The 19,182-nt window shown below is 38.5% G+C and overlaps 2 protein-coding genes and 1 long non-coding RNA gene across 3 annotated transcripts; 1 reads left to right on the top strand and 2 right to left on the bottom strand.

Moving 5' to 3' along the window:
• Positions 1-2,352: 2,352 nt before the first annotated feature.
• Positions 2,353-2,874, bottom strand: LOC121776869. The gene has a single exon (XM_042174024.1). The coding sequence runs from the start codon at positions 2,872-2,874 to the stop codon at positions 2,353-2,355; it is 522 nt and encodes a 173-aa protein (XP_042029958.1).
• A 2,319-nt stretch (positions 2,875-5,193) lies between these two features.
• LOC121776600 lies at positions 5,194-7,094 on the bottom strand. Its single transcript, XR_006045341.1, has 4 exons — positions 7,046-7,094; positions 6,909-6,969; positions 5,905-5,968; positions 5,194-5,437 (listed from the first exon to the last, which is right to left on the bottom strand). It is a non-coding gene; the product is annotated as an uncharacterized LOC121776600 (long non-coding RNA).
• A 7,176-nt stretch (positions 7,095-14,270) lies between these two features.
• Positions 14,271-16,893, top strand: LOC121775714 (serine/threonine-protein kinase WNK1-like). The gene is made up of 7 exons (XM_042172740.1): positions 14,271-14,473; positions 14,563-14,600; positions 14,728-14,955; positions 15,046-15,266; positions 15,356-15,513; positions 15,593-16,037; positions 16,202-16,893. Exons 1-7 carry the CDS (start codon positions 14,399-14,401, stop codon positions 16,552-16,554), a joined length of 1,518 nt encoding a protein of 505 aa, XP_042028674.1. The 5' UTR covers positions 14,271-14,398; the 3' UTR covers positions 16,555-16,893.
• Positions 16,894-19,182: the final 2,289 nt, after the last annotated feature.

The following is a 19,182-nucleotide window of genomic DNA, read 5'->3' as shown; positions in this document are numbered from 1 at the left end:
GTAAGCAATCACTTTGTTGTTTTGCATCAATACTCATCCAAGTCCCACCTTTGAAGCGTCAGTGTATACCACATAGTTCACTCCAGGCTCTGGCACAGCTAGAATCGGTGCACTAGTTAGCTTTTCCTTTAACAGCTGGAAACTTACCTCACCCTCTGGGTCCAATTGACTTCTACCCCCTTCTTGAGTTGTTGAGTCATTGGCCTTGCTATCTCTAAAAAAAATCCCTCGATGAATCTCCGATAATATTCCGCCAGTCCTAGGAAACTCCAAATTTCGTTAGGTGTGGTTGGTGTTTTCCATTTCTGTACAGCTTCCACCTTTGCGGGGTCTACTCGAATTCCATCTGTGCTCACTATGTGCCCGAGGAAATTCACTTCTTTGAGCCAAAACTCACACTTACTGAACTTGGCGTAGAGTTTCTCGGCTCTTAACATCTCCAAGGTAGTCCTCAAATGTTCTTCATGTTCCTCCTCGTTCTTTGAGTAGATAAGGACACCATTTATGAGGAGTAAGACGAACTTGTCCAAGTATGCACACGATTCATAAGGTCCATAAATACAGCCGCGGCTTTTGTTAATCCGAAATGCATCACTATAAACTCATAATGACCATATCTAGTTCGGAAGGCCTTCTTGGGTACATCTTGTCGGACTCCAGTTGATGGTATTCAGATGTCAAATCCATTTTCACATAGACACCAACTCGTCGAAGCTGATCAAACCAATCATCTATTCTCGTTTGGTGTTGAAGGTGCTCTCCACTGTTGTACTGCCTCAACCTTGGCGGAATCCATTCGTATTCCTTCTGCCGACACTTTGTGACCAAGGAAGTTCACTTTCTTAAGCCAAAACTCGCACTTGCTGCACTTGGCATACAGTTTCTCACTCCTCAACGTCTCGAATTTGATTCACAGGTGTTCCTCGTGTTCCTTCTCATCCTTCGAGTAGACGAGTACATCATCTATGAAGACCAAAACGAATTTATCCAAATATGGATGGAATACTCGATTCATCAAACCCATGAATACTGCAGGTTCACTTGTCAATCCAAACGGCATTACCACGAACTCATAGTGACCATATCTTGTGCGAAAAGCAGTCTTCGGTATGTCCTCTCTTCGGACCCTCAATTGGTGGTATCCGGACCTTAAGTCCATCTTTGAGAACACCCCGGCTCCCCGAAGTTGATCGAATAAGTCATCTATTCTCGGCAGTGGATATTTGTTCTTGAGAGTCATCTTGTTCAATTCTCTATAATCGATGCACATTCTCATCGATCCATCTTTCTTCTTCACAAAAAGCACAGGCGCGCCCCACGGTGACACACTGGGTCTAATGAAACCTAAATCCATCAGCTCTTGAAGTTGTATCTTGAGTTCCTCCAACTCTTTAGGTGTCATTCGATATGGAGCCTCACTGGTGCCGACCCTGGCTCTAGGTCGATCGTGAACTCCAATTGCCGATCTGGCGGTGGGCCAGGCAAAGCTTCAGGAAAGACGTCTGGAAATTCTCGTACCACCGCGACATCCTCCACTTTCCTTTCTTCCTTCTCATCTCCTTGTAGATAGACCAGATAGGCTGGACGCCCTTTCCTCAACATCGTAACAGCTTGAAGTGCGGAGATGATAGATGTTTTTTGGTTCATCGTGATCCCATGGTACACGATTGGTTCCTTTCCAGGGGCTTGTAATGTTATTTGTCTCTCCTTACATCGTATCGTCGCAAAATTCGCAGCCAACCAATCCATTCCTAAGATTACGTCAACATCCTTCATGGCCATAACTCGTAAGTTGTGCGCGACTAGCCTAAGTTCTCCCATGGAAATTTCTACGTTCGAGCATGTCCGTGAAATCTCTATTACCCCTCCCACTGGTGAGGTCACCATCATCTTATGTTTGGATTTATAAGCAGGCAAACTTAATGTGTCCACACATAGTTCTGATATGAAAGAATGCGATGCACCCGTATCAAACAACACAACAATAGGTGTATCGAAGAGTTCGCCCATACCTTCCAAATTCCCGTCCTTGTTCAGTCTTGGGTTGTCTAAAACTCAGCTCATATGCTCTAGCCTGGGAGGGAAGTCTTGGGCGGTGAGGTTGTTGTTGTCACGGAGGTTGATCACAATTCATCCTTGGTTCAACCGGTGGTGCCCTCGACTGCTGACAGAATCCTTGATTGTTCTGCCTTGACCCCATCCTCGCATTCTTGCTCGGACACTCTCTAGAACCCATACTGTGGTCGATTTTGGGTGGGCTGGTAACTCTTGTTTTCATAGTGGGTCCTATTTTTCATCCCACTTTCTTTTCTCTCGAGAATAATGTGGTGGAGGCAGTGCCAGTGTAGTGTTTCACATCGCCCTCTCCTTGGGCATAGTTGCCTCAACATCTAGTGCGAGGGCCAACTCTTCCGCGTATGTAAGTCTCCCACGACTAGCTAGTGCCATCTTTATCTCATGCCTTAGACCCTCACGGAACTTATCGGCTAGCTTCTCGTCGGTGTCAACTTGTTCAGGTGCATACCGAGTCATATCGCAGAGTGTTCGATCATATTCAGTCACCGACATGCGCCCTTGGGTTAAGTTGTAAAACTCAGCCGCCTTTGCTTTTCGGTAGCTCGTTGGTACGTACTTGATATATATCTCCTCCTTAAAGTTCTCCCAAGTCATTCTACCCACTTGATCTCGTGGCGTAGTCTTCATCTTGGTATCCCACCAGATGTCGGCTGACCCATAGGTCACACAAGTCATTCGTTCCTCATCGTTGCACATCAGAACTGTGATAATACGCTCCAAAGCGCATATCCAAGTCTCGGACTTTGCTGACTCTTCTATCCCATCGAAGATAGGAGGATTTTGCTTTAGCAAAACCATTCAATATGCCATTCTGGCTTAGGTGGAGGAGGTGATGGTGATGGTGCTTGCACGCGTTTTCTCCTTTCGATTATTTCCCATTTTAGTTGATTCAATTTCGCCACTTGCTGGACGATTTTCTCTCGTCTACGACCTTCGTTCGTATATCATAATCTATCAGGGTGCTCGTATTTTCATTCCAATACTATCATACAGTGATGCTCTTATGCGACGATCTTGAATACTCCGACTCACAACTTTCTGTTGTTATCCGTATATCCCTTGATCAACCACTTACATAAATTCTGAGCCCCAAAACGTGATAATTTTGTGTACACGGCTTCTCTCAACTTTTTATTTCTCAAGACCTAATGTCTGGTATGGCATAACATTCGATTCTTTGGCTGCTTGCTGCAACTAAGCATAGATGCGTAAATATTCGACTCTGCGTGTTGCTGGTGTATCATTTTGTATGTGTCTCTTGAAACTTATTCCTCATATGTGTTTGCAGAGATCGAGCCATTGTCTTCCTTGAGAGTCTTGTATCAAAAATTTGGAAATCTACTTAACAGTCTTACTTGGATCAGAACGGGTTTCAACATGAGGAGCACTATTGACATTGCCCTTGATTAGAATGGCTCCGAAAATGACTCAAGAGGAACAAGAATGAGTCACTACTTTCATTAAAAAGAAACAGTGATGCATCACTTGCAAATTGCAGGTCAATCAAAGGTTTTAAATGCACGAAAAGAATACCATTGTCAAGGAGCTTCATAGAAAGAAATTTATGAGAATCCAAGTAAGTACCGTCAATTAAATTCATCCATTCTAGCTACAAAGGTAGCACTCCGTCATTTCCCGAAGATAATAGATGCGTTCTCGAAAACTCTAGATTCGAAGTCAAGATTCTTGGTGTCGTTACAGCAATTAACTGTCCTTGAAGATCACACCTTCATATTGTTTTTGGCACGCCATAGCGGTCATTCTCATTAAAACATGGTAATAACCCTCCCGGCCTTAACGTGTCATAAGTGTTGTCATATTTGTAACGCGTCGTCGCATTAACATGTTATGCACGATTGCATCACTTTATTTGATTGCATGCACAAAATCTCGTCATTGTAAGGATACATCACCTAACATTTCTTCTTGTCTTGATCTCGTTAGAAACTTCCTTTCGTTTTGTTCTTATCATCCAGGGAAGACAATAGGCAATTACAATAATCCGTCTAGTTCGAAGTACATGTTTTCGTTTGTCCCATCACTCAGGAAAGTGATATTGTAGTTATCAGTTTATAACTGTGTTCGAGCACGTTTGGCCTAGCATACTTCTTAGGCACTCTATGTTTTCCAGACATAGTTCATAATCTCATACTTATACATATATTCGATCATTGCTTAATTCAAGCTTCATACGGATTCTACTTTTGCAACGAAGTTCAAAATTCCACATTTCACTTTCACAATGATTCTATACAATACCTCGTACTTCATCAATCATGAATTATCATCACATAAAACGTCATTCATATATTGCGCAGTCAAACATGTTTATCCATATAAACCATTTGGCATTCCATAGCATTTCATCCAGCGTACATTAATATTTAAAATAGTAACTCAGTCAATCCATCGTCCATGGAATCACATTCCGTAAATCATACAGTTCATGGACATCTTTATCACAATCACAAAATTGTAACTTTGCACTCATTATGCTTTGCATTCACAGTTTCGTAATCATGCAATTTCGACCACATAGGCATAAAAAAATAATAATAATAATTTGCCGCTCAAGTAATCAACATGTATGTCCTTCAAGTTAAATTCGCAGCTCAGACATGTAATAACAAATCTCCGCCTCAAGCATGCGATTCATATTCACACTTCAATATTTACCACATTCAACACCTTCAATCACATTCTTCCATAGTGTCTCACGTCTCATATGACCACATCATTTCCAAAAGCCATAGCATTTACTTTAAATTTTCAATAGGCCCAAACTTGCCATTTTCTCAAGGAACCATTTTTCCATCGAATTTCAAAAATTTCAGTAATTCATTTCAAAAGTCGTCAAAATATTCTTACCTCTTCTTTCGTGGTTGGGCGTGACGAGTCGTGGTGTTGAGCCTTCAATGTTTATGCCTTAGTCAAATAATACAAGAATAGATTTTTGACTCAAAAAGACTCTTGGGTCCAGAGCGGAAAGAAACTGAGGCTCTGATACCAAACTGTCACGACCGCCCTTTAGGGTTAATAAATACGGACGATCGTGATTAAAAGAATTAAATAAACAGACGAAAAAGATTAGGGTTTCAACACAAGTTGGACCAACTATTAATATCCAATTAAATAACCAAGAGTTTAATATTATCCAACAATAAATTCTGAATATCCATTATCCTAACAATTAAAGCTGTCGGCCCAAATAAAACATGAATAACCGAAAAGTCACAGCGGAAACGACCAAGAGAAAGAGTGACGTCATGTGTGGAGACACAACGACACCCAAGGTTCAAAAACAACCATAATATCTTAAATTCACTTGCTCAACACCACCACGTCCTCGTCGCCGCTCAACCTGCACATAAGGAAAACACATGCAGGGCTGAGTATTATAAGAATACTCAGTGGCTCATGCCGAAAATATTTTCAATAAAGAGTAATTTATCATGCCATTCACAAGTAACCATCGGGGTTTAGCTTTAGAAATGCCCGAGGCACTCAAAATCATTTCCATTTCAAACATCGACTGATCAGTCATTTCCCATAGACGTTTACCATATCTGCCAATACATGACTTGGAATGTGGCCACAAACCAAGCCACTAGACCGGCCAGCCCGTACGCTAGCACACGATCTACCATAGGTGTACACTAGCCCAAGTAGGGTTTGCGGCCCTACAAGGACCCGAATTCGATTTATATAATAATGGCATAAAGCCACATCAGATAGGCACGTAAAAATCAAATCATAGCATGATAAATACAGTTTCATTTCCATCGATAAAATATGTAGGACGTTGTCCTTATTTTAAAGAAAGCTCACCTCAATTGATTAATTCTCTACACTTCCTTCCCTTTGGTATCTCGATTCCCTTGCGAAGTCTCACCTTTATAATTTATATAATACATATATCCAATTAAATCAATAAAATGCATGCACTCTACTTGAAGTCTTTTATCTTGTTCTCTCAATTTTCGCTTATTCGGCCGCTTACGCCAATAATCGCTCCGATGGCTCCTCGTAATTTCCCCCTTGATATCGAATTAAAATTCCCAAAATTAATAAAAAGTAATTAAATTATCGCAAGCATTTTCCCCTCGATCTATATTTATTTCGGACTTAGGATATAATTATTCATTCGTTGAAATATTCCGGAATTAATTAAATAATTTCCCACAATTAATTTAATTATCAATTCAAAGATTTATTTAAATAGTTCGCCCCAATTAATTATCGGCCCAAAACTTAATTATTTCATCACCTTATATCTCCAATCACAAAATAAACCCAACAATTAAAAGGAGCCCATCAATTTAATAATTCTACCCACTTCTAATTTAATGAGGCCCAATTACCCAAGGCCCGAATTACCCCCCATCTTACACTCTCTCTCTCTCCTCTCACCCTCCTCTTTCTTCTTCTCTCTCGACGAAAGTATTTAGAGCTCCCACTCCCGTCGCCTTCCACCGATTCACCGTCGCCGGTCGCTGCTCACCGGATTCGCGTCGCTGCTGCTCAGCCGGGAGGAGCCGCTGCTGGTGGTCGTGCAGCCGTCGCCGGGAGGAGCGCTGCTGCCGCTGCCCGCCGTTGGTGCTACCGCCACCGCTGCCGGGAGACGCTGCCTCCGGTCAGCCCCCGCTTCCGCCCCGATTTCTCCCCGAGGGTAAGTTCTTTATTTGATTTCGTGAGTTAAAGCTTGTTTCTTTAGTTTAGTTTGCTTCGATTCATTCGATTAGGAGATATATCGCAGATTGTGGCAACAGTAGGGGAAATATATATGGATGCAGTAGTATGCCATTGGAAATTTGGGCGGGAGAGGTGTATACCTTAAATTTGCAGATTTGCAACTGGACGGAGCAGGAACTCCCTCTCCTTAGTTCTCGATTTCTGACCGGAATAATTGAATAAGTTGATCTGAATTTCAAATCATGTAAAGTAGAGGAAGAAATTCAATAGAGTCTACCTTGAATAGAAGTTGAAAGAGGACGTCTTGTTTCTTGATTGCAGAGAGTTAATATGAGGAAGAATGAACTAATTTGGTGATTAAATTAGGGGGAGAGGTGGTTAAAGATGTGGGAGAGATTTTAGGGGAGGGAGATAGTGTTTTCAACGTGGGTTGAGGGAGGAGGGATTCATTTTTTTGATTTAATTGAATTTATTTGGTGTTTTGTTTTTAGATTACGGAGGATGAATATCTTTTCACGGAGGAGGAAAATCTGCGCAGAATCTTTAATTAAAATTGGAATCAAAGATGTTTTATTTTAATTAGTTTAGTTTAATCCATAGCCCATTGTATTTTATTTTAAATTGTGCAGTACACAACTTATTTATCACGGACTGGACTTTCATATTATTTATTTAATTCATCGGATCCAACATGGAATTGAGTCCAATAAATATTCCTCACGGAAAGGAAATTATTTAAATTCGCGATGTAATTTATTTCATAATTTCTAGCTCTCATAACAATTAATCGATTATCCAAAAACCTTTAATTTATCCGCGTATTCAATTATTCGAGCAGCCACGTCACATATTCAACACCGTTGACCCAGTCAAAATTCCAACTCAAAATTAGGTCACGAAAGCTATCCAACAATTTTACTCGATAATTAATTCGCGGACCTCGCAATAGCAAAAGCATTAAATACATGTACTTTAAGGTTCGAAAATTAGGGTTCAAAAAGTGGGGCGTTACACTAGGAGTATAAGGTTTATGGACTTCTTCTTACCATACAAAAATAAAACATTAGATGGGGAAATTGAAATGTATTTTGTTAAGTCCAATGATATCGCACAGTACAAAATAAATATAATAAAATAAACGTATATACAGGTTTTATTGATGACACATACTACTACTATTATTATCATTATAAGTTTATAACTACAATTTTAGTTAGTACCACGCTTATCCTTCAAGTCATTCATATAGTGTGGTAGTGTGTGTATATTACTAATATTATTAAACAAATACAGCAGCTATATAGTGTAATGTACATGAAATAAACAAGCATTTTTTGTAGATTAGGTAAAATGTCGACAAATTTTTGGGATAAAATATCCAATTTTCAAGGGTCATGTTGTGTTCATGTGAGCCCATGTGAAGTTGCATCTTGCATGTGCGCACACACGATGTGTGCAATAATACATACATAGGTATGTATGTGGTTTGTATTACATGCTTCACCTTCTATGATAAGACAATTGTGGAATGAAGATGTAGAAATATATATTAATAAATTGTTGGTAGATCAACTTTGAATGGATAAAATCAAAAAATGTAGTGTCAACTGTTAAATAAGATTTGAAATACAAATAAGCGCTGCATTTTTATAAATATTAAGTGTGAATTATTAAGATTTGAAATATAAGTAAATGGGTGGGATTATATACTCAAACAAAAACACCACATTTAGTGTAGACGAGTGAAAATGACAAAAAGGCCAGACTTATATAAATGGATGGAGTATATAAAATAACATATTGCATCAGCTAATTTGAATTAACACGATACTTATTGAATAATTTCTTAGTTTAAGAAAATAAGACAAATTTAAAATATTATGAAACGAAAAAGTAAATTCAAATATTTTGAACTATCTAGAAGAAAAAACCATACTTTGCAATTATGAACAGCTAATCAACAGTCAAACCCATGTCTAATTAATTGAGCTCAAGATCGTCAAATAAGTTAACAAATAAATAAACCAATGTAGTTTCCAAGTAGAATTAATTGTCACTGAAAGACTAATATTACTTCAAAGGTGACGTTAATACTTGGATAACACTAAATTAAGATACTTAGGTAGGAATTTTCAAGGTAATAACAATAATGTAAAATTGACTGATGATGATGATACAATGCAGAAAATCTACCAAACATCATTTATAAAATCAAATTTATTTTCCCTAAAAAGGAAAATTCTTATTTTATTTGTATAGCATGGTTGGGAGATTTAAATACTATACTACTTGGTCAATAAAATGTACAAAAACCAATGATAAGGCATATTTCATGCATCGGTTTAAGGGTAAAATGAAGGCTACTTAATCAGTTTATCGCGCAAAGCGAGTGTTAATTGTGCAGAAATGTCGCTTGACCAAGGGCAGCAAGGCCAAGCTAATCAAGCTGGCGTAGAAGGCAAAAAAGGCCAAAACCATGTGGTTTGATCAAGGTGGTGATCAAGCAGTTAGCCGGGGGACCACTACATTCTAGAAGGAGGACACGTATGGCCGATGCGCTGGAAAGCAATCCTCAATCAGTTATCAAGGACTACAGCTGTGAAACAGGAAAGGGGACACGTATCGATGGATAAGAAGCGCAAGGACGAAGGCGAATCCTCACTCGGTTATTGAAAGATCGCTGCATTCTAGAAGGAGGACACGTATCAGCAGATGAGGCGCGCAATCCCAGCAAGGACGAATATTCGCTGTCAAAGTTGTTATCATAGCTGGAGGTTGTTGTGAAGAGCCTATAAATGGAGGACGCAGCGCCATAGTGGAGTTTTTCCTCTCCCTTTTTAGTTTTAGTTTCTGCTTGTTCCTGGTTCCAAGTTCCAAGTTCCAAAATAGCTTAGATTGGAGAGTAGAAATGGTCAGTTAGAAGGAGAGCGACCGAAGGGAGCGACAGAGAAACCCAGGTCTGTTCGGCGCCGTCTCAAGTTTCCGACTGAGGATCTCTCGGCTTTATTCGCTTTCTCATACTCTAGATCTAGTTTCTTAGTTTAATTTCATTTTGTTGCGTAGTCAAAGAAACGTTCTTGTTTTGTATTCCGTTTCTTCACGATTATGTTTTGAGTTAAAAAATCAAAGTTATTTGTTTTCAGAATTTTCGTCTACTGTTCTAGTTTAATCTTTATCTTTAAAAAAATTCCAGATCCAGTGTTGAACTTTCATTATGTGGAATGGAAAAGTGTTTCGTAGATTCGTAGCATGTTTAGGTAGTTAAATATTTTATTCCAGTTTGTCGCTTACTTGATCGGTTTGCTATTTTCCAGCATGATGAGTCACTTGATCCGTTAGTTAGTTTATATTCCGCCTAGTTTAATCCAGTAGTTTAAAACTCCCAACTTAAAGTGTGGCAGCAGCCGAACCCTGTTCACTAAACACACACTCAACGCACCAGTTTCTCTGTGGGATCGACCTCGTACTTGCCGCTTGCTGTTAGAAGTAGGATGCATGTTAGGGAGTTATAAATATTTTTGTGAAAGAGAGAAGCGCCTTGATCAAGTCGCAACGACATTTTCAAACAGATCCACTTGGTCGGTTATTTTTCCATATAACTTGATCACGCGTAATCTCTCCCGTTTCACCAACCAAAAACTTTAAACTCTCCCCCTTGACTTGGTTGAAAAATCTGAGGTAGGATCTCAATCTTTTATCTATATCTAGGAGTATCTTTAGACTATCCACAATAAGGCAGAACAACCATGTCACAGTCACAAAAACTTATCTATAGTCATAAAAAAAAATTTGTTCAGTCCAATAACAGGCACGCCATAACCATAAATCGCATTATTTTATCAATTGTTGGTATATTTTAATTGGACTAGAACAAAATTAATTGGGAAAAAATAAATAGAACGGAATGGAATGAAAAAAATGAATTGGGAATAGATACTCCCTCCGTCCCGTTTTAAGAGTCCCGGTTGAGTCGGACACATGTTTTAAGAAAGTTTTTGAGTGGGTAATAAATAAATGTGTAGTGGGTGTTGGGACCCACTTTTAATTGAGTGTGTTATAAATAAATGTTGAAGTGGATGTTGGGACCCACTTTTGATACTTTTTCACTTATTTTGTAGGCATTTTTTATTAGTTTATCTCAACCGGGACTCTTAAAGCGGGACGCTTGAAATTTATCAACAGGAACTCCTAAAGCGGGACGGAGGGAGTATTTAATAGATAAATTTTTTTAAAAAAATTAAAAAAATTCAAAAACATCGCCACTGCTCCTTCCGGCATGCAATAGACCGCTGCCCCCTCCGCCGCGCCCCCCGCCCCCACTTCCCCTTCCACAACGTAAATGCGGCTGAGCCCTCCCCGCCGCTGCTCGCCCTTGTCCAGCAATAGACCGCCACGGCGATCCTACTGTGGACACTCTTATATGCACGAAATAATGTTCCAACTTGCTTATCTAGGACGTTAACAATTTAAAATCTCTTTTTTTATTTTAGGTAATGGACCTCAAACTCAATTAAATTATTACACGGACACTTACGTTCTACTAGAAAATTATTATAGTAGGTCATATATTTCACTAACTTTTTCCATTATTTTCCTTAATAATTTTTAAAACTTGTGTCAAATCAAATTGGGACTATAAATAATGGACGGAAAGAGTAGTACTCCCTCCGTCCCATAGTAGATGTCACACTTTCCTTTTTAGTTTGTCCCACAAAAGATGTCACATTTCCTCTTTTGGAAAAAGTTCCTTTTCACATCAATTATAAAATTATATTTTCTCTCACCACTTAACACACAAAATAAATCTCCTAAAATCCCGTGCCATCTCCCAAGTATGACATCTACTATGGGACGGAGCGAGTACTATATTGATTCGATTTCATCATGAGCAGACTCGTAAGAAGCACATTTTACACTATCACGAATTCTTCATCCGTTAACAAATTTTTCATTTTGTATGATATAGATATATAGTGATCTCATGTTCTTCCCACAAGAATATGCAATTTTAGTTGGACACGATTTTAATATACAATTGATAAAGTAAGAGAGAAATAGAAAGAAAAGTAATTAAAGTATAGTTAGTGGATGATGGATTTCACATTAATAGAGAATACATACTCGTGTTAGACGGAAAAAAACAAAGAATGTATACTCTTGTGGGACGGATGGTGTACAACGTAAGTCTAATATAGGAGTAGTAATATATAACATCTGTAATTCTAAAAAATAAAAAGATTGGTATTTAATTGTTCTTTGTTTGATTTTATAGCATTGAGTTCAATGGTTCACGTCACAAAATAAATATACTCTCTTCATTCCACAATAGTAAAGGTGTTTCGCTTTCCACATTCATCTTGAACAAATAATTAATAAATAGTTAAACTGAATAGAGATTACAGTATAAGAGATAATAATGCAAAGTGGAGAGAGAGTAAAGTATGAGAGATAAGACATTATTATCTCTCTTACTTTACTATCATCTACATTATTATCTCTTTTACTTTACTTTGTACACTTTAATTATTTATGTATCATTTTTTAAGACGAGTGTTTAAAACGGAACGCCTCTACTATAGTGGGGCGGAGGGAGATTATCTATTGAAAATATCAACCACAAAATTAATTATGTAATTCATCATTTCCAAGTTAGTTGAGGACGTTTAAAGGTCATAATAAGGACAAAATAAAGTATGCAAGCAAAAGAGAGAAAAGGGAAAAAAAGTTGTTTGCCAAAAAACAAAACTAACTTCATTATTTTGGGATGACCTAAAAAAATAAGACTCAACTATCTTGAGTCGGAGATAAGTATTTATTTGTTTTAATCTTTTATTTTATCAAACAATGATAGAAATTATATAGATTCAATTAAAAATATTTTATCATTTTAAAATGATAATACTTGGTTTCTTTATACTCCCTTTCTCCATAAAAAATAGTGTCATTTGTGGATGACTTGAGTTTTAATGAGAAATCGGTACATTAAGAGAGAAAAAGAAAAAGTAAATAAAGTAAAAGGCAGGAAAAGTAAGGAAGAACATTAACAATGGTTGGCCGATGGAGAGGCCTTTCCCATCGGCCCAATCGGCCAACCATTGCAAGAAGAAGGCCTATCAAAGGCCCTTCCCATATGGCCGTTGGAAAGGCCTAGGCCAATCCCATTTTCTTTTTATTTTTTTATTCCATATTTTCTAATATAAATACCTCATCCCCTTCGTTCTATTTCTCACACAATCATCTTTTTCTTCTCTCATATTTTTATAATTTTTCTCTCTCTAATTTTATTTAAATTTGCATCTCGTTGTATTTTTTTTCAATATTGTAATACAACGAATATTTTTGCGTATTATTTGTCTTTTTGCATTTAAATTTAAATGCAAAAAAATAAAAACAAAATAGTGATGATGTGGAAATGAAATGATATGGGAGGGCCCTTCCATTGTTAGTACTCTAAAGTACTCCCCTCGTTCCATAGTAATAGAGTTATTTTGTCATGTTGGTACGTTCCATAGTAGTAATAGAGTCATTTCCCTTTTTTAGTAAAAGTCAACACATTTTTTCACACCTTCTTTACACTCTCTTACTTTTTCCTCTCTTCATCTCTCTATCTTTTCATTTTCCACTTTATTCTCTCTTTACTTAACTTATCTAACACAATTTTTCTTAATTTCCGCGCCGAAAAGAAACGCATCCATTACTATGGAACGAGGGAGTATAAAAGATGAGAGAAATAGTAGATAAATTAGAAGAGATAAACTTTCTAATTGCGAGTACTAGATCAATAAAATCACGACGGAAACCTCCCAAACCACATTCATTATTCACTCAAATCCAGTCAATGATCGAAGTATATTTGTAATTGTAAAAGTGTGAACTATGAAATGACCCAATCCACAATAGAAAAATAAAAAAATTAATCAAACACAAAATAAAAGGAAAAAAAATCATTTTTTGAAACACAATCTAGAGCCAGATGGACAAGGTACAGAGCTGAAGTACAGCCATCCCAATCAAGACTAAATCTTGAAAATTTTGAAGCACAATTTCATGGAAATGCGAAATTCATTTCCTTAAATTACACAATATTCAATATTTTAAGGTAAGCCACTTGTGTCATTGCCAGATGACACATATACAAAAGATTAATTTAAATATTTAATTCACTGCTCCTTTGTACTCCGTTGTTGGTCCACTTCTAGCAAGCTGTTTCAGCCCTGTCTATCTTGAAAAAATATGTATATACAAAATTTATAAAATTAGCAAGAAAAAGGTGTAGTTGTGGGTCAATCAGAGTGTGTGTAGTGCGTGTGTGGTTTGATATTTTTTTATGTTTTGCTGCTCGTGATGAGATAGAAAGTGATGGAGGAGGAAAGCTAGGAAAGGGAAAAGAAAAAAAAACTGTCTTTTTGTGAGGATTTGGAGAGGTGGGAGTGGAGGGATAGAGTTGTTCGTTGGGGTTGAAAAAGGGTGTGCTTTTTCACTATTTTTAAAGGTATAATCTTTATCAATAATCATTTGTTGTATATTTGATTTTTTTAGCCCCCATTTGTGAAGTAGATCCCTTGTGCTGATTAATGAATTAGAAATCTCTCTCACCCTCTCTCTCTAGACTCTAGATAAGTGTGGAGGAATGAATGGTGTTGTTGATCTTGATTCAGAAGATTCTGAGTTTGTGGAAGTTGATCCCACTGGGAGATATGGAAGGGTATGCTTTCAAATTCTTGAATGTCATTATTTCTTGCTGATTTCTTGTGAGATTTATAATTTGAGCTGTGATTTTGTCTATCATTGCAGTATAATGAGATTCTTGGAAAAGGGGCTTCAAAGACTGTGTATGTATATCATGATTATCATCACATTAGCCCTTTTCTGCAGAGAATAGGGAATCATTTAGATATATCACAGTTCATATGAATTTCTGGGCTTATTAGATTTTGCATTATTTTACATTTGTTGCAGTTATAGAGCTTTTGATGAGTATGAAGGGATAGAGGTAGCTTGGAACCAAGTCAAGCTATATGATTTTCTGCAGAGCCCTGAGGATCTTGAGAGGCTGTATTGTGAAATACATCTTCTCAAGACTCTAAAACACAAGAACATCATGAAGCTATGCACTTCATGGGTCGATACGGCTAACAGAAACATCAATTTCGTGACCGAAATGTTCACTTCTGGCACCCTTAGACAGTGAGTGGTGATCTTGTCTTAGGCTGCTGTGTTTGATCTGTGTTGATTGAGTTGTTTTAGTTAATGTTTTTGTTGATCTGGACTGAATAGGTATAGGTTGAAGCATAAGAGGGTGAATATAAGAGCAATAAAGCATTGGTGTAGGCAGATTTTGCAAGGCCTTCTCTATCTCCATAGCCACGATCCTCCCGTGATTCACAGAGACCTCAAGTGCGACAACATCTTCATCAACGGGAACCAAGGGGAGGTCAAGATTGGCGACCTTGGCCTCGCTGCAATCCTAAGAAAATCGCACACTGCTCGTTGTGTAGGTAAAAAAACTTCCGAGATTCTTGAAAATCTTGTTGGTGGGATGGAATGTGACAATGTGTTGGTGCTTAATTTCTTGAATCTTCAATAGGGACACCTGAGTTCATGGCTCCAGAGGTGTACGAGGAGGAATACAACGAATTAGTTGACATTTACTCCTTCGGAATGTGCATTTTGGAAATGGTTACGTTTGAGTATCCGTATAGCGAGTGTACTCACCCGGCCCAAATTTATAAGAAAGTGATCTCGGTAAGTACGCAAAACTTGTGTTGGGAACGTTGTTTGCTGTATCGTGTGATGAAGTATTCTTTCTAACTTCATGTTTTAGGGGAAGAAACCCGAGGCTCTATACAAGGTCGAGGATGCTGAGGTTCGTACATATGTTGAGAAATGCCTGGCAACCGTCTCAAACAGGTTGTCTGCGTGGGAGCTTCTCAATGATCCCTTTCTTCATATAGATGATTACATTTATGACATGAGGCCGCCGACAGGTTATCAGAGGGACTACGACGAGTTAGGCCCCATTTTGAGCCAACATCTTATGAGTACTTATCATAGCACCAACAGCTCTTTAGTCAATGGCTGCAACAACTTTCTCGGCTATGAGCCGGAGAATGACCTAGACTGCAACTCAGTGGAGTATGAGGGCAACGAGATCGAACTGTTCACGAGCCAGGAGGACGACCACGGGGGGAATGTAGACGTGGTGATCAAAGGGAGGAGAACAGATGACGACAACATCTTTCTCCGACTCAGGATCGCTGACAAGGAAGGTAAAAATCCGAACTTTAGTTAGTACTCCCTCCGTTCCGCCTTAATAGAGGCGTTTCATTTTCTGCCCTCGTTTTGAAAAACTAATATTACTACTAGTAGTTTAGTTCATTTTTAGTGATGATGTGTTGATGGTGAGCATGGATGTTTGGTCTATACATTGCAGGCCCCGTTCGCAACATCTACTTCCCGTTCGACACTGAGACGGACACAGCCCTGTGTGTGGCAACCGAGATGGTGGCGGAGCTGGACATCATGGACCAGGACGTGACTGAGATTGCCAAGATGATAGATGGTGAGATCGCCTTGTTGGTGCCCGATTGGAGAAGCGGGGTCGGTTTCGAAGACAGCAGTCCCAACAACAAGACCATAAACCGTTGCCACATCTGCACCTCAGATGGCTCTGATGCAGCAGGCTACTCCTTGCAAGTCCTTCAGTGCCCGAAACACGGATGTGGGGCCGTGCACGGACGTTTTGAAGAGATTACGTACCCCTTTGAAGGGGACGAGCAGCAGTAGCACACTGAATTTCGGAGATGAAATGTGATAACAACTTGACAGTTGAGGAAGCAAAAAGCTTGCCATTCGTCTCAACCGAGGCTGGAATGAAGGGAGGGTGGTTCTGACTCTGAGGCAGCACACGAGCTCTTGTAGTCCGTTACGGCGCATCTCTGTCCTCACCCGTTGCTCGCTCAGACGAGGCAACGGGCGTGTAAAGCATATACATTTTGGTGCAGTTGTGTAGATTGTGAGCTTGAATGGAATAAGGTACACACTCTCAATGCTCAGAATATGAAAATTTTGTGTCGGAAATTAATTGGTTAAACATTCAATATTGATATTGATTTGATCAGTCTATTTCCTAATGCAGTTCATCCAAATCAAAGATTGGTTGATAAATATGGAATTTATATGTTTTTAAGGCTTAGATTTGACTTGTTTTAAATGTGTAACATATGAATTGTGATCTTATATTGCATATATTGGGTATTTTGGTTTGTCATTTTATTGAGTTATGATTGTTAAAAGACTAATAAAAGGTAAAGAAATGGAAGAGGCAACGTTTGGAACCACCAATCAGAACACAAGCCAACGGTCCGCTTCCTGACACGCCCAACAGTCCGCCGAGAGTTGTACGGAGAGACCGAGAACCAGTCAGCAGTCTGTTGAGATGCAGTTAGCGGGCGTCCGCTGAGACTGACCGGCAATTGTGTTGAGCCCTAATTCGAGCCAATTCTTGCCATTTCGAGCTTCAATTATTATCAAATTTGGGAATGAGCCTCCAAGTCTAAAATCACAAAAATGATACTCAATGGTATGAGTTGAACAAGCGGTAGAGAGAAGTTAATGCACGACCTTTAAATTAAAATTTATTTATCCAAAAAAAGATACTCAATGAATGACTAAATATCGTCTCAAGTATTCTCTTGATGGTGCATGCTTGTAATATAATTACTGGACAAAAATGGCCTTTATGCAAAAAACTGAAAAAAGGTAAAAATGTCACAAAAATAGTAGTAGTACTAATACAAAAGAACATCAAATGTGACTACCCCTATATTAAGGATCTATCATCTATCCATCCTAATAAAATTCATTACAGACTGCAAATATGCAAACTCCGTTGTCCATTTACTACTTCTTATTGCAATTTTTTTTAAATAATTGTGAGTAATTTAGAAAAAGTAAAAATTAATGCATAAATTAAAGATAAACATACTTAAAATTAATGTAGATAGAAATAACTAAAAAATAGGATAAGTGGTTGTGGGCTTTATCTGGGCCGGTACCGTGTGCGTTTGAAAAATAATCCATCTGTTTCAAGGAGCCCAGTTTAGACCCATTTCATTTAAATAATAAACCCGAATCCAGTTCTTAAACTCTATTTCAATTTCATTCTCATTTTCAACATAGATATATTGACGTAATTGAACATTATAACAATAATTATACTAATGGTATCGTCAGTTGAGCAATATTGACGTAAAAATTGAAATACTTCATCATATTATTTATTTATAATACTCCGTATTCTATTCAATTAATTTCCATATTAGTTTAAATTTTGAAAATTACTCGTTGTTGCGTGAGCGTGCGTCTCACAACATCAATTGCAGTTTTTTTGAGCGTACATAAGATGGGGTTTAGTTGAGGGTGTACGTGAGCATTCATGAGGGCTCGTGTGCATGGGATTACTCTCACCCAAGAATCGGTTGAGCTGAATACATGGGCTCATAACTACACACGCATGAGTGAGAGAAGATCATAACAGAATTCCTCATTCAATTCAACCTAAAACAAAGCAAGTGATAGCAATCGTAAAAGAAGAAGAAGCAAGGTGATTCATCGTTCAATCCAAGTTGTGATTGATCAGTGATCTCAGTGATCAAGGAAGGAGTCTCAGCTCTTGTTCGTGGTGTTGTTGATCTTCTCAGACCAGGGATCTCAGAGTCGAGTTTCTCGGGAGATTCAAGAGAGAAGAGCTTGTTCTTGTTGTAAGTTCAGGTTGGAAGTTAGCTTGTAATCTCGTTTCCTTATTAATACAAATTGCTCGAGTTCTCCCGTGGATGTAGGCTGATTTTGACCGAACCACGTATGCCCGTTGTTCTTTCATTTCAAGTTATAATTTCGTATTCGTGCATTTTCAATTCGGTGGATTCATTTCACAAATTGGCGCCGTCTGTGGGAAGTTCTTGAAGGCGCAACGAAAGGAATGGCTGGGAATCGTTTTGAGTTCGAGAAGTTCACGGGAAAAAATGATTTTGGATTATGGAAAGTGAAGATGAGGGCCATGCTCGTGCAGCAAGGCCTCTGGGAAGCTATGAAGTAAGAGCTGCCTGACAAGACAGCCGATCCTGATGATAAGGATGTGATCAAGAAGATTGATGCGATGGACAGAGCTCATAGTGCTCTAATGCTCAGCCTAGGAGATCGGGTATTGCGAGAAGTCTGCAAGGAGAAGACTCCTTCTGATGTCTGGAAGAAATTGGAGTCCATATACATGACCAAGTCTTTGGCTAACCGGTTATTCTTGAAGCAAAGACTATACTCGATCAAATTTCTTGAAGGAAAGGGTATCATGGAGCAGATGGATGACTTTGTGAAGGCAGTGGACGATCTTGAGAGTGTAGATGGTGAAATAAAGGA

The sequence above is a fragment of the Salvia splendens genome, chromosome 18, assembly GCF_004379255.2.
Source record: "Salvia splendens isolate huo1 chromosome 18, SspV2, whole genome shotgun sequence".
NCBI classification, from domain to species: domain Eukaryota; kingdom Viridiplantae; phylum Streptophyta; class Magnoliopsida; order Lamiales; family Lamiaceae; genus Salvia; species Salvia splendens.
The sequence above is the reverse complement of the archived record's forward strand: the minus strand, read 5'-3'. Positions and strand labels throughout refer to the sequence as shown.

Coding starts and splice junctions, on each gene's coding strand:
- LOC121776869 (XM_042174024.1), bottom strand. CDS start 2,874: ATGGTTTTGCTAAAGCAAAATCCTCCTATCTTCGATGGGATAGAAGAG.
- LOC121775714 (XM_042172740.1), top strand. CDS start 14,399: ATGAATGGTGTTGTTGATCTTGATTCAGAAGATTCTGAGTTTGTGGAA. Junction 14,474..14,562: donor CCACTGGGAGATATGGAAGG/GTATGCTTTCAA, acceptor CTATCATTGCAG/TATAATGAGATTCTTGGAAA. Junction 14,601..14,727: donor AAAGGGGCTTCAAAGACTGT/GTATGTATATCA, acceptor CATTTGTTGCAG/TTATAGAGCTTTTGATGAGT.